Source organism: Dendrobium catenatum, unplaced genomic scaffold (assembly GCF_001605985.2).
Source record: "Dendrobium catenatum unplaced genomic scaffold, ASM160598v2 fragScaff_scaffold_627, whole genome shotgun sequence".
Taxonomy (NCBI): Eukaryota; Viridiplantae; Streptophyta; class Magnoliopsida; order Asparagales; family Orchidaceae; genus Dendrobium; species Dendrobium catenatum.
In genome coordinates, this window is record NW_021319089.1 from 415,435 (window position 1) to 430,770 (window position 15,336).

The 15,336-nt window shown below is 35.1% G+C and overlaps 2 protein-coding genes across 2 annotated transcripts in view; one reads left to right on the top strand and one right to left on the bottom strand.

Moving 5' to 3' along the window:
• Nucleotides 1–3,838: 3,838 nt before the first annotated feature.
• LOC110112701 (eukaryotic translation initiation factor 5-like) lies at nt 3,839–7,098 on the top strand. Its single transcript, XM_020845010.2, has 2 exons — nt 3,839–4,084; nt 5,134–7,098. The coding sequence occupies exon 2, from the start codon at nt 5,487–5,489 to the stop codon at nt 6,807–6,809; it is 1,323 nt and encodes a 440-aa protein (XP_020700669.2). The 5' UTR covers nt 3,839–4,084; nt 5,134–5,486; the 3' UTR covers nt 6,810–7,098.
• A 7,816-nt stretch (nt 7,099–14,914) lies between these two features.
• LOC110112692 (meiosis regulator and mRNA stability factor 1) overlaps nt 14,915–15,336 on the bottom strand; it is a 45,526-nt gene continuing 45,104 nt past the window's right edge. Inside the window, exon 3 of the mRNA XM_020844998.2 lies at nt 14,915–15,315. Coding sequence (XP_020700657.1) covers nt 15,123–15,315 — 193 coding nt within the window. The 3' untranslated portion in view covers nt 14,915–15,122. The remainder of the gene's footprint in view (nt 15,316–15,336) is intronic.

Consider the following 15,336-nt stretch of genomic DNA (forward strand, 5'->3'; position numbering starts at 1 on the left):
GAGTCATTTATCTGGGTAGGACCGAGCGGTGGATTGGACGGCTTGGATCGATTGTCCTCTTCAATCGGACGGGGGATCTGCCACTTCTAGAGCCTTCCTTTGCGCTTGGAAGACAACATTTTGCAGATAAGGGCTTGTCATCTTCTCAATTGACAGATTGATTTTTTTTAAACTTCTTTACAATAGCACTACCAAAGTTAATTTGTCTTCTTGATAAAAAAACTACTAATATAAATTGTTATAAACTAAGGTATTAATAATGTATTGTTGAAAAATAATAATAAGCAAATGCTAGCATAATTATAGGTCTTACAAAAAATAATAATACATTTCTTCAACACATTTAGATGACATATTGTTGCGTCCTGGAGTATTCGCGGCGGTAGAGAAATATAAAGTTTAACGTCTTAGCTTTTGTACAAAATTCTAGCCCGCATACATATAAGAAGAGATGGTGGAGTATTCATAGAAGACACCAAGCTTTTTACGTGAAAAACCTCTGAAAATGGGGAAAAACCGCGGGGCATAGCCTAGTTTGAATGAATCCATTAGTAGTTGCAATTGATTACAAATGAGGCCCTTCATTGGAGGGAATGCATTGGCTTGATGTAACAAATATACATCAAATAAAGTGTGTTACATTGTGGAAATAGGAAGTCAATGTTGATGTGTTTGTTTGGTCATAAGGACTATAGTCGGTGGGTGACGTAAGTCGGAAGGATCGTAGTCGGCGAGCGACAGAGGTCATAAAGACCGTTGTCTGATGACGGAGGTTAGAATGATAACGTCAGAGATAAGTCTAACGATGGAAATAAGTCCAGTGTTGGATAGAAGTCCGACGAATGTCCGGAGACGAGCAGAAGTCCTGCATTAGGTAGTAGCCTGACAGAATTCTGCTGATGGAGGAAGTTCAGCATTAGGTAGGAATTCGATGACTGGCAGAAGTCCAACATTGGGTGGGAATCTGAAGACCGGTGGAAGTCCGGTGTCAGATAGTAATCCGATGATAGGTGCAAGTCCGACGTTGGGTAGAAGTCTGTTGATCGACATAAGTCTGGCGTTGAATAGAAGTCCGGCGAAAGTCTGATGATTGGTAGAAATTCGATGTCGAGCACTACAGGAAAAACGTCAATTTTCGGCGTTAATTTTTCGTCGGAAAATGGCCAAAATCCACCATAAATTAGTATTTCTGACGGAAATATTTACGCCGATCCAACGTGCATCGGAAAAGTGTTATCTATGTAAAACAACATTTTGCAGATAAGGGCTTGTCATCTTCTCAATTGACAGATTGATTTTTTTTAAACTTCTTTACAATAGCACTACCAAAGTTAATTTGTCTTCTTGATAAAAAAACTACTAATATAAATTGTTATAAACTAAGGTATTAATAATGTATTGTTGAAAAATATTAATAAGCAAATGCTAGCATAATTATATGTCTTACAAAAAATAATAATACATTTCTTCAACAAATTTAGATGACATATTGTTGCATCCTGGAGTATTCGCCGCGGTAGAGAAATATAAAGTTTAACGTCTTAGCTTTTGTACGAAATTCTAGCCTGCATACATATGAAAAGAGATGGTGGAGTATTCATAGGAGACACCAAGCTTGTTACGTGAAAAACCTCTGAAAATGGGGAAAAACCACGGGGCCTAGCCTAGTTTGAATGAATCCATTAGTAGTTGCAGTTGATTATAAATTAGGCCCTTCTTTGGAGGGAATGAAGTGGTTTGATGTAACAAATATACATCAAATAAAGCGTGTTACATGGTGGAAATAGGAAGTCAATGTTGATGTGTTTGTTTGGTCAGAAAGACGGTAGTCGGTGGGTGACGTAAGTCGGAATGATCGTAGCCACCAGGCGACAGAGGTCATAAAGACCGTTGTTTGATGACGGAGGTTTGAATGATAGCGTCAGGGAGAAGTCTAATGATGGAAAGAAGTCCAGCGTCGGATACAAGTTCGACGAATGTCCGGAGACGAGCAGAAGTCCTGCATTAGGTAGTAGCCTGACAGGATTTCGGTGATGGAGGAAGTCCAGCGTTAGGTAGGAATTCGATGACAAGCAGAAGTCCAACATTGGGTGGGAATCTGAAGACCAGTGGAAGTCCAGTGTCATATAGTAATCCGATGATAGGTGCAAGTCCGACGTTGGGTAGAAGTCTGTTGATGGACATAAGTCTGGCGTTGAATAGAAGTCTGGTGAAAGTCTGATGACTGGTAGAAATTCGACATCGAGCACTATAGGAAAAACGTCAATTTTTAGTCGGAAAATGGCCAAAATCCACCATAAATTAGTATTTCCAGCGGATTTCTGACATAAATATTTACGCCGGTCCAACTTGCGTCGGAAAAGTGTTATCGATGTAAAACTTTCCGCCAGAAAAATTTTCGGCGAAAAATGCGTCAGAAATATTTCTGGCGGCTGTCGAGGAAGAGTCTGGTGATAAGAGGGTTTTCTTTCTTCTCTTCTTGCTTCCTTGCTTAATTCCGACGTCAGTTGGCATTCAGACAGAACTCCGGGGTCGATGGGCTATCGGGTGGAAGTCCGGCGATGGTCGAGAAAGAGTCTGGTGTAAGAGAGCTTTCTTTATTCTCTTCCTTTTCTTCCTTCTCTTCTTGCTTCCTTGCTTAATTTCGGCGCCAGTTGGTGATCGGGCAGAAGTCCGACGTCGGTCGGCTGCAAAGGTGAAAGTCCGGCGCTGGTCCAGGAGGAGTCTCTTCATTGCTTCATTCTCTTCTCTTCTTGCTTGGGTCTCCTTCTTTCCCCTCTTTGGGCTCCTCTTTCTATGAGAAATGAGGAGTCTATTTATAGTTTTCTGAGAGTGACATAACCAGTAAATATGAAGGAGATCAGGGGCAAGTTGGGAGTGATTTGGATGGACGGCGGATATTAAATCCCTTGATCTTGGACTGTTTATTGAAGATTCAAATGTCTTAATGATGTTAGAATTCCGTGATCTTGGGCTTGTTGGATTCATCTCGTCGAGCCGCTTGATTCGACTATAAGCATGTCCCGTTTGGAAACCGTATGGTAATCCAAATTGTGGTTTGAAGCTTCCAATAGTGGTTCGGGTCCATTTGGGCCCAGATTGAGTTGAATTTGGTGTCTTTGAGTTCATATTTTTGAGACTATCAGTTCGACTATAAGTTTGTTGAAATCGGAGTTGAGATGGTCTCTGAATTAATTTTCAAAGTTTACAACTTGATTGTCTTGAGATTTGTGCTCGATCAAGGTAATTTTTTTATGATATATCACATATAATATTAAAGTGCTTTTTTTATTTTATCAAATTATTCCTTTTAGATATATAGGATAAAAAAGTATGACACACATAAATTGAGAAATAGTACAATTTTTATCAAATTTTTAAGATCGAGTGTTGTATATTTCAAATTATAATTTGACACTTAAATTTTCTAATAAAGATATATATATAATTATATGATTCATGATTAAATAATTTGTTAAACTTTAAAAAAAATAGCATTTTTATTTTCATCATTATTGTTATTATTATAAATGATTTTAATTTATCCAAATAAATATTACTCGATTAAAGAAAAAATATAATTATATAAAATCATCAAACATTATTCAAAATTTTATTTAAATCTTTTAATAATATACCAATACTTAGGCATATACATAGTCATTAAAAAAATTATAGAGTTATTAGATATTTTAATTACTTCCATGGTTAAATATAAGCAGGAGGGCTGTTGTAAATTTAATATTCTTGGACCCTTTTATGCATAATTCTGAAATAAAAAATGCAAATCTAGTTTTCGAACCAAGTTTCCGGGAAAAAAACATAAAAAGCTTGCTAATAGGGTTAGGTTGTCACAACGCCTCCTCTTCCCGATAGGGTTAAAGCAGATTCGTAGGCGAAGGCGAGCGATCGAGCGAGCGAGCGAGCGAGGGAGGAGTAAGAGGAAAGCTGAGGTCAGTGGAGGGATTCCGCTTTCGTTATTGTTATTGGATCGTTTTCGGCTGTAGCCACTCGACGGCGGACGAGGTGATCGGTCAAAGGGGCGGCTGTGGTTGGCGCGTTTCCTGCCAGATCTTGAACTTAGGTGAGTGTACCGAACTGATACCTTTGATTCATGAATGGATCTTTTTTTTTTTGGGCGATGGTTGATTTGACTTGGGATCATACATCGTTTTCGTCGTTCTGATTCGACCAAGGTCGGATGAAGAGAGTTCCTGTTATTTTTTTAATTGTTTATTTGAATCTATTTGTCGATTTAGTTTCTGTTCTGGTTTGGCGATTCAATGGCCTTAAGTGCTTTAAACTTGATCTGTTGAGTTCGATGGTATGAATGTTGAAAATGATGGGGAGTTTATTGCGTTCGACCGGATTTTCGGGCGACGAATATACCTAATGGTTTTATTTTAAGTAAAAAGAAAAAAGGATTACGGAGTGCGCTGTTTAACTATCCATGGGATGTGAAGCTGTTTAGTAAAGATCTGGATGAATACCGAGTAAGCCTAGTTAAAATCTAGAACCTTCCGATTGTTCTGCCGCTTTTTCTACTGCTTATTTATAAAATCATTTTTATAGTTTCTATATCTTTGTGATTATTTAGCTTGCATATCATGTTTTTCTTTTCTCGTAATATTCACTGTATCGCGATTTGGGCTCTGCTTGAATGTGCCTTAATATACCTGTATAAGTAATATTGTGATGTGAACAAATCATGAGCATTATGGGGAACTGTGAGCAAAGAATTTATATGCTCTGTCTATTTATTTTGGATTCTTCTTTTTTAGATGATTTCACATCGTTTTTTTTGTAGCCATTTATTTGATTAAGGTGTTTAATATATTTTTTAAACTGTTTTTTGGTGTTGGGTTATGGTTCTGTTTTGGCAAAAATAAGGATTGTAGGCGTTCTGTTTTTAGATCTACGGGATGCTATGCTATTTGGTAAAAGATTTTGAAAAATGCAAAGTAAACCAACTTTAAATCTGGAAGCTTATTGATTCTTCTTACTTTTTTTTTTGTTCTGGAACCTGGAAGTTGTAGTGTGACTATGTTTGAAATATTTTTCGTTGTTATTACGTACCAAAACTTCAGTGTTTCCTGTGGCTGACCGACACTTAAATATTGGTTGTTTACGCAGATTCGTATTTTTTGCAACAATTATAGAGTTCATCTCTTGACCTTGCATATCTTCCGAAGTGGAGGTTGTCAGGAGTAGTGTGTCTTTTATGTCTGAATTGGACTCTCTTTATTTGGGATCAATTGGGCTGCTTGGAGAGTACCGTCCTACTTCTAGGAAAAAGCACATATGCTTTTCTGAAGATTTTGGTCACATTCATACTGCGACGATTAGAGATTCCATATCAATCAAAAGTCGCCACTTTATGCAACCTGCTTTTCTTGAGATCAATTCCAAAGAAAGAAGCATTCCGCTGTCTTTTACTGCTGATACTCTCTAGCACAACCTTGTTCTTTTAGTTTCCACTGCTGAAGATGGCGTTCCAAAACATAGGTGCTGCCAACAGTGATGATGCCTTCTACAGGTATAAAATGCCCAAGATGATAACAAAAATTGAGGGCCGTGGAAATGGCATTAAGACCAATATAGTGAATATGGTTGATATTGCAAAAGCATTGGCTAGGCCTGCCTCTTACACTACCAAGTACTTTGGGTGTGAGCTTGGAGCCCAATCCAAATTTGATGATAAAACAGGTATATCACTTGTTAATGGTGCTCATGACACTGCCAAATTAGCTGGTCTGCTCGAGAATTTCATTAAAAAGTATGTTCAATGTTATGGATGTGGCAACCCTGAAACTGAAATTATCATCACAAAGACCCAGATGATAACAATGAAGTGTGCTGCATGTGGCTACTTATCAGACGTAGATATGAGGGACAAACTCACAACCTTTATTCTGAAGAACCCACCTGAGCAGAAGAAGGGGTCAAAAGATAAGAAGGCAATGAGGAGGGCGGAGAAAGAAAGACTCAAGGAAGGGGAGGCTGCTGATGAAGAACAAAAGAAGTTGAAGAAAGAGATAAAGAAGAAGAGTTCCAAGGATGCCGTTACTTCAAAATCTACTTCTAAGAAGAAGACTGTCAGCTCTGATGAGGAGCGAACCTCACCAAATGGGAGTCAGGTTGATGAGAATGATGAGGTGGTTGATGAGGAAGATGATATCCAGTGGCAAACTGACACCTCTCTTGAAGCAGCTCGCCAACGTATCCAGGAACAGCTGAATGCTGTTACAGCTGAGATGGTCATGCTTTCAACCAATGAGGAAGAGAAACCAAAGGAAGACAAGAAATCTGAATCCCACAAATCTAATGGACCCGTTGAGGAAACCAAGAATGTCAGCACACATGACAAGCTCGTTATGGAGTTCAGAGGCAAATTGGAGAAGGGTTCGAAGCCAAGCGAGCTTGCCACATTTGCCAAGTCACTGGCAGGTTCTCCGCAGGAAGTTATGGATGCACTTTTTGAAGCTCTCTTTGACGGGACAGGGAAAGGGTTTGCCAAGCAAGTGGCCAAAAAGTTGAATTACATTACTGCTGCAGTGCAGGAAGAAGGGGCACAGATGCTTCTGCTCCATGCTATTGAGACCTTCTGTTGTAATCGTAGCGGGGATGCAGTTAAGGAGATCGCTTTAGCTGCTAAAGTTCTTTATGATGGAGACGTGCTTGAGGAGGAGTTCATAGTCCAGTGGTATCAGAACGGCATCACAGGAGCAACTAAGAATTCTCCGATGTGGAAGAATATGAAACCTTTTATTGAGTGGCTTCAGAATGCCGAGTCCGAGGAAGAAGAGTAAGTTGGTCTTTTAATATTATATTGCGAGTGTTGTCCTAATATAGTACCGGTGCCATTTACTTAGTGGTTTGTTTGTGTGAAGTCTTACTTTTAATGGTGATGCAGAACAAGTCTAGAGGTAATTTTGGAGTCCGAAATAGTCCAAGTTTGGAGTCTGCTATGTTTTATGGTTGTGTTCACATTGTCTCTTCGTAAACTGCTTTGCTTGCTGCATAAGTTCTATCGTATTTATGCATTAAAATAAAGGACGTGTAATATGAAGATGTTCAATTATGTTTACATGTTATGGTATTTTCTATTCTTCCGTGATATGATTTGGTGTTTCTTTGACATTCGAGGAAATGCATGTTTAATTAAGCGGTTCTTTTCAGACAGTTGTATATATCCATAAAAATAGTTTCTGAATTATTATTGGAAAAGTAGGGTTTATAAGGTCTTGTAGAATTTTAGATTTTTTTTTTAATTTCTTATTAGAAAGATTCAAACTTTCTTATAGTTATTATATTTTAGTATAGCAGTTAAATAGAAGTAATAGCCTATTTAAAGAATTAAGTTGTATTAACTATGTAGCAAGAAGATATCGTGGCAACTAAGGAGACTTTTTAACAATTTCCTTAGTGCAATTAAAAAAGGACAAAAGAAGAGACCACTGGACGAACAACCCAAATTGCGTTAAGTTCATGAGTTCCAAATGCTCAAGGCAATAGCATATCTGGCACAAGATAGTGTGCCTGTATAAAGTCTGTAAAAGCGAGAGGCGATAAGAATGACGGGGCAGCGGGCGGTTGTTGGCGGCAGAGAGAACGACGGGGAGAAGTTTATATATATATATATAAAAGAAATAATATTTAGTAAAGTATTTTGTACAAATTTCATCCATAAAAGCAACCCATGCAAAAGTTATGGAATATTATACGAAGTAGGTTTGATGTTCCATGTCTTGGAAGAAAATCTCAAAGGAAGTGCTTAAAATGTGGTTCAGGGAGTTTGAGCTTAGTAAGCCAGAATATTAGTAACAGCTATCCATTTTTTATTAAGCTAATAAAGAATAATTTTTTTCCTAATTTGTTGTGTACAACGAGATTTATTTTGGTTGTCATAGCATGATACTCAAATCAGAACAAAATTTGAGAACATGGAGTGACTTGTTTGCAAGATATGTTTAAAGTATGAGGACAGGAGATTAATAGCTATCCATTTTTTATTAAGCTAATAAAGAATAATTTTTTTCCTAATTTGTTGTGTACAACGAGATTTATTTTGGTTGTCATAGCATGATACTCAAATCAGAACAAAATTTGAGAACATGGAGTGACTTGTTTGCAAGATATGTTTAAAGTATGAGGACAGGAGAGCATTCGCTTTGGATTGGTGAGAGTGTATGGGCTGAGCTCAGGATTACTTGGGGTAACCTAGACTACACAATGAGGAGGGAGTAGAATATACATAATGGAGCTTTTGACTTTAGAGGATTGGGAAGCTCCCTACATATTAGGGGCTCAGTTTCATACATTGAGCATAGATGATGATTGATAAAAACTTAAATAATTTTTTTTTTTTTTGCATGCGCATTAAAATTTAAGTACTATATCGCAGAAGGAGATGTTTAGTAGAGAGCTCATTGTAGTTGAGTTATACAGTCACACTCATAAGTGTCAGGAAGATTAGCAATGGGTGGATAAGCGAGCTATGAGCTATGAGGGCATATGTAAGTATATAAGAATATTATGCTTACAAAAATATCATAAACGATAATTATATGATGATTAATCTTATATTATATTTTGTACATAGGATGAGTATGCATGACTTCGAGAGATCCAGGCTACAGCTGGAGAGGGATTCTATATGGGTTCTACATATATTTATGACTACCACACTTGGATGCTGGTGGTAGGTAGAATACATAAAAAATGAATTTATGGATTAGGCTCGCAGGCCGTCGTGTATGAGGGACAGTCCTCTTCAGCCACCAGCCACTCTGCAGGCAGGTAAGAGAGTTTAGTTAACCAGTAGGTGGCTAACTTAGCAGCAGAGTTAGAATATGTTAAAAAATATATAAACAGACATAAACACTCAGATATTGGAGGAGCATAGAAGATTGAGCGAGCGAATTGGCAGAACTCAACTGGCACCTCCATCGACTAAGCAGGACAGCGAGCATAAATATTCCAATTAGATTGTCGACTGAGATAGATTTTGACATATTTTATGTTATTTGATATATAAGATATGTTGAAAATGTAATAGTGTTATTACTTTTGTTGAATTTTATTGAATGTGATTGTAAGTTCATTAATCTGCATAGTTTGAGTAGTATTCTTTGATTATATTTATTTTTTACTACAATTTTTTTATAACAGCTTAGATTATTAATGTTAGAAAGCCCAAAAAATGATTGTATGAGCTATTTTTTGTTATGTTATAGGTTTGCGGTGGATTTGTGGTGAAAATTTTATCACAAATGTTTTGGGTCTAGTAATTAGGTTGTTTCCAAAAAGTGTTAGGAGATAACTACACATAAAACAATAATATTTGGAATCATCAAAATAATACAAGTTGCAAGAATGTAAAACATGCAAATAGCAACTTTCCTAACAAAATGTTGATACGATGATCTAGTATCAACGTTTGTGATGAATCTATCAATCACAAATTGCGACGGATTATTTGTAAAAAATCTGCAACAATTTATGACGAAATCTGTGGCGGACCATAAAAATGAAGCCATTATTTCAATAGAGATTATTCCATTACAAATTCACCATAAATTCATAGCAAAAATTTTGCAATGAATTTTGTTTGTCACACATATGTTTGCGAAGCCCATTTTACTATCGGAACTATATCTATCAGAAATCCACTACAAATCAAAATTTGTTATAGATTTATGAAAATTTTCAGCGGATTTTGCCGCTTTAAATAGCTTATTTTCCTGTATTTATAAAACTAAATAGACCTCTGAACTCCTATCTTTGATTTCAATTTCACTAGTTTTATAAAAAGTTATAAATAAAAATGCATTTCTCTCAAGTTTTATGATGTTTTTAGTCTATAACTTTTGATATGTTTTTGTGCACTTTATCCTAAATATTTTGACTATATTAAATCAGATTTTTATCAGTTGGTTTTTCCTACGTAATTTTCTAACTATATAAGTTGATTGAGATTTTTCTGGCAATTATAACAGTTGTATAAAAGTATTAAAATGCTCATGTAAATATCCCTCTAAAGTTAATATTTGAATGGAAAAAGTTCTATGAGTATAAAATTATACAGGCAATGCGACCTTTTTCTAGTTGTTCTGGTAATTCATACATCATCCAAGTATTGCATCAAAATCATAATGAATTACAATTACAATTACATTTGCACTATTGTAGCATGGAAGTGGAAATATTTTGATATATAAAAAATGCACTCTTTGTTATGTTATAATGCTCTTATATGTTCTATTTTGACCTCATCTACCTTGTGTGGATGTGAGAGAGATTTTGTCCAGACTTGCTAAAAAGCGGGTGTGGGAAGTTATTTGGCTCTATTTTGTTTTGAGATTATGGCCCCACTTTCCATATCTGGATGTGAGAAGTAATAGGAGATATAAGTGGAAGTTGGGTTATGTGCATTATAATCATGCATTGCATATTCTGATAATTTACAGAATTAAGTATACTTAATATTCGAAATTGAATGTTAGTAACTTCTTAATTACTATATAAACCCTAATAAAATGTGAAACTTAAGTGAAAGTGAACCTTTGATGATAAGTGTTCAGTGATATATTTTAAATTTCTATGAAAGTGGCTTTAAAGGTATAAATAAAAAAAACTTTGAAATCAAGTACACATGGAAACCCTAAAAAATCATAATCTTCTAGTACTTTATTCATTCTTTACAAGCTATTATATTTTTTAATTAAACTACTATTTAATATTTTAATTTGAATATTGATATCTATGATGGGATATGGGAAGAAGTCTACTAAGCTGATTGTGCTTTTTTTTGTTAATCTTCTAATATTTCAGGAAATTGAAAAGGCCTAGCTGAATATAAAAGAGCATAGACAAATTTGTTTGGTTGGGATTATTAAAAAAATATTTTGTAATCATGTTCTTTTATTTTTTATAATATATAGATTGAAAATAATATATATATATATATATATATATGTGTGTGTGTGTGTGTTTTTGGAAAAATAAAAATGTTGGAGTTTAGTAGCTTTGATTATTTTTGTTGATGGTTAAGTGGATGTTACAAGTTTAGGCTTTCAATCCTTATATTACATTTTAGGGCATCACAGGGTGGTATCAAGAAAAATGATTTGGAAGGATTAGATTGCAACTATAGGAAATGATCTACAACCATAGGAAGAAGGGAGTTGGGGGCTTAGTTTAGAAAAAAATTTATCAGTTTAGGATGAGTATGTGTATAGTTGAAACCTTTTGTTCGTCATATAGATAAGTGTTGCTGCATCTTAAACCCCAAGAGAAATATCCAATTAATGGATAGAGTTCCAGTCATGTTGTATTAGTTTAGAGTATAGTGGGGGCAAAGACATGACTATATGATGTAGTTTGCCTGATTAGGGGCCCAACAAATAAGTGAGGCTCAAGGTGTGATGGCATGAGTTAAGGAAGATAAAGCTGATAAGCATCTGTAGTTATTTATGAGATTGGAGCCTACTTATTTCTAGGGTGCAGTGGAGCCTCAAGTCGTTGAGGATTGACTGATGAGGATAGAGAATTCATTTGCTAGAATGTAATGTATGGAAGGTAGGAAGGTTCGATCAGTTGTATTTCTATTGGATAGAGAAGCATAATACGCCAAAATATAAAGATTTTTTTGGAAGAGTTAGTGGAGATTTTCAGGAGTTGGTTTATGTTTCCATCTGCTAGGCATCAAATATAAGAATCCCTTTAGAGGTGGTACAAGGGAGAGATGTTGATATGATATAAGACAGAGTTAATATCACATGTCAGATATGCTCCACAATTGTTAGTACCCCTAAGAAAAAGTGCTTTCATTTCTTGTGAGATATGAGAAATAGTCTATGGCATCTATTATTATCATTCCATATTTCTTTAAACTCTTAGAGGGCTAGGCCTGGGGAGAATTACCTAATGTCCACCAAACAACAATGGGATGGCAAAAGGAAAATATTAGGTAAAGAGTCCTCCAGGAGTGCATTTAGGGGGAAGAAATATAGGTTGAAGGTTAGTGATTCTACGAGGGGAGGAACTATTATATTTGGGAGAAGAATCTGTGTCTATTAGCAACACTTATATTTTTGGATTTTATAAAAGAAGTATAGACCTGTGTTTTTTTTTTATATTGGTCAACACTTTAAGTATAGTCATACATGTCATAGAGTGGAGTAGTGCCCATAGAGAATGCTAGAAGGTAGACTTGAAGCTGGAGACTGTCAGAGTTAAAGGTAGAACCCAGCCTCTTTTAGAGAGGTTTGTGAGGCTTTGTTGACCCATAGTGGTGGTAGATTCAGAGGGAGACATTCAAGTTAGTCAGCAAGAGAAATTTTAAGGGAAATTATCACTCTGGTTAGTGCAGCCTTGATACAACTAAAAGTATACAATTTGAATAAATAAGAGGTGAAGGAGGCATTAGATATAGTGATAGGTACAATATTTATTTTTGCATTGTTTTGCCATATATTATTTAACCCTAGCATAATACATTCCTTTTTATCAAAGTATGTGTTGGATGGCTTAGGTTTGATTTTGGATTTGTTAGTTTTTTTCTTATCTTTTATGTTGCCCACTGGAGATTTCTTAATAACTAGCCAACTCTGCAAGTGTGAGATAAATTATAAATAATAAAAAAAGTAGGATTTATTCCCTTACCTCTGAAGGCATTTAATATAATAGTGAGTATATATTGGTTGAACAAACATGAGGCTTAGATTGATTGTAGCAAGAAACATATGAGTTTATGTGTGGAAAGAGAAGTATTTTATTTCCAATGTGATTGAAGTATTTTATCCTATCTAATTTATGTGTTACAAATGGATAGGTCTAGGAGAAAGGGGTATTTTATATTTTTGACTTATGTAAATGATTTGAATAGACCTTTTAAAGGTATTGAAGATGTTCTTGTAATAAAAGAATTCCTTGATTACTTTTCCTAAAGAGCTAACTAGATAGCCTTTAGAAAGGGAGGTAGAATTCCTTGTTAAGGTGGTGCGAGGAACAATTCTGAAGATCTCTTATAGGATGACACTGAGGGAGTTACAAGAGTTACAAGTGTAGTTGCATGAGATGTTGGATAGAGATTTTATCAAGTCAAGTGGATCATCATTGGGAGCTCATGTATTTTTTATGAAGAAGATGGATGGATCTTTGAGGATGTGCATTGACTATCAGGAGCTGGACAAGGCGATACTAAAGAATAAGTATCCATTACCTATAATAGATTATCTATTTGATTAGTTCAACGGTGCAACTATATTTTCAACGATTATTTAGAATGAGCTATCATCAATTGAGAGTCAAGGATAAAGATATGGCAAATATAATCTTTTGCACTAGATATGGACAATATGAGATTCTAATGTGTCATTTGGTGTGACAAATGCACCATAAGTGTTTATCTAAATCAATTTATTATTGTGTTCATTGATGATATCCTAGTGTATTCAAAATTTGAAGAGGAATACATATACAATTCATTTGAGGTTAACTTTAGAGAGTTTGAAATAGTAGAAGCTATGCAATAAATTAGGAAAATGTGAATTTTGGTTGACTTATGTAGTATTTTGGGGCATATGGTGAGAAAGGAATGGATTAATATGGATCCCTAGAAGGTGCATGCTATTAGATATTATCCGCATCTTTCTAATATCAATTTTGATTAGTCAAAGTAACATCATATATTGGGATATATCCTATTGGCATATGAAATATAATTTTGTTAGGTTTAAGTTGGTAATTATTAGTATGTTTCAGTTGAAACTAACTACGAACAACTCAATCAATACTCTCATTGCTTTGTTGGCTTTTTGGCAGATGCTTCATTTGTAAATTTTAAATTTTGAAGTATTTTGCTGATGCCTTTGAAATCTATTTGTATGCATATTACATGTTATAATGCATATAAATACTACATATAAGGGAATACTCATTTAAAGCCATAAAAAATATATTACAGTTGTTTGTAAATATTCAAGATTTATAACGTCAAGGTGTGGACTTCGTCAATTAAAGTTTATGTTGCTTTACATTCATTACAAGAATACAACAACAACAATATCAAGCTTTTATCCTACCCCGTGGGATTGGTTACTTGAATCATTTTTCTTCTTTTTTCCCTATTAAAAATTAAATTCTCTTTTAAATTGAACAAAGAAAGATTATTTCTAATATTTTCTAACCAAGCCTTCTTAAGTCTATCTCTATCTTTCTTAACAAAAGTCAACTCTAATGCATCTTTTTTAACCATGTCATCAGATTGCTGCCATTTTATATGACCAAATCATCTAATGTGACTCTCTAATCTTTTCTTCCACTGGATCTACTCCAACCTTCTCACGTATATGCTCATTTCATATCATGACTCGAGTAAAGCTACTCATCCACCTGAACATCCTCATCCCTACAACACTTAATTTAATATTATGCTTCTCTTTTAATGGCCAACATTCAGGTTTAACCACCATCTTATAGAATTTTTTTTAAACTTTGAGGGAGACTTTTCAATCACACAACAAGTCTGACGCATTGATTCACTTCAACACCAACTTGACTTAATACAAAATATTTGATTTAATACTAGTGGAAAATTGCACCTAAAAAACTAATATTATTCTTCTCAGAAATGTATATTCACCTGCTAGAAAATAAATAAATATGTACATAAATAAGTCGGTGCTCAAACAATACTGTTTTTGTAGGATGAGAAAGGTTTTCATGGGCAAATGCAGAACCGTAACACTCGTATAGTTTAACAGATGCACACTACACTTGTCTTCTTGCTGGTACAATAAAGTTAGACTACAGTAAAAACTATCTTCTATGGCATTCGAATGCCATTCCACCTAAGCATGTTAAGTATCATCTCAGCTTCAAAAATTTATGTGAGAAACAACATTAGGTAGATTCATTAAATTTCTTAGCATCATTGGAACTTAACAAAAAACTTCAAAAGCTTATATAACTACAAAAAGATACCACAATAGGTGAACAAAAGAAGCTATAAACTACAGTTCTTACAATCATAAACTCTACTACACAATAGAGAGTAGTAACGCTACTCTCCTCTCCACAATCGACTATATAACGCGATTTAATTTCACTAATAGATTTTAAGTAGATTGAGCTTCTGCATTCATATCTGAAACAGCTATTGTAGGTAAAAGAAGAGACAATGGCTGCCAACCTGAAGAATGAGGTAAAATCCACTTCTTTTGGTGGATTGCTGCATTCAGTATCTGAAGAACTTCACCCAAAGCCTGGGACTTTAAACATGAACGCTTGAGTATGGAAGCTGCATCGTACCTGCACACACAAGGATAATAA

Bases quoted from the DNA above. Each gene is read 5' to 3' on its own strand.
- LOC110112701 (XM_020845010.2), top strand. From the start codon at position 5,487: ATGGCGTTCCAAAACATAGGTGCTGCCAACAGTGATGATGCCTTCTAC.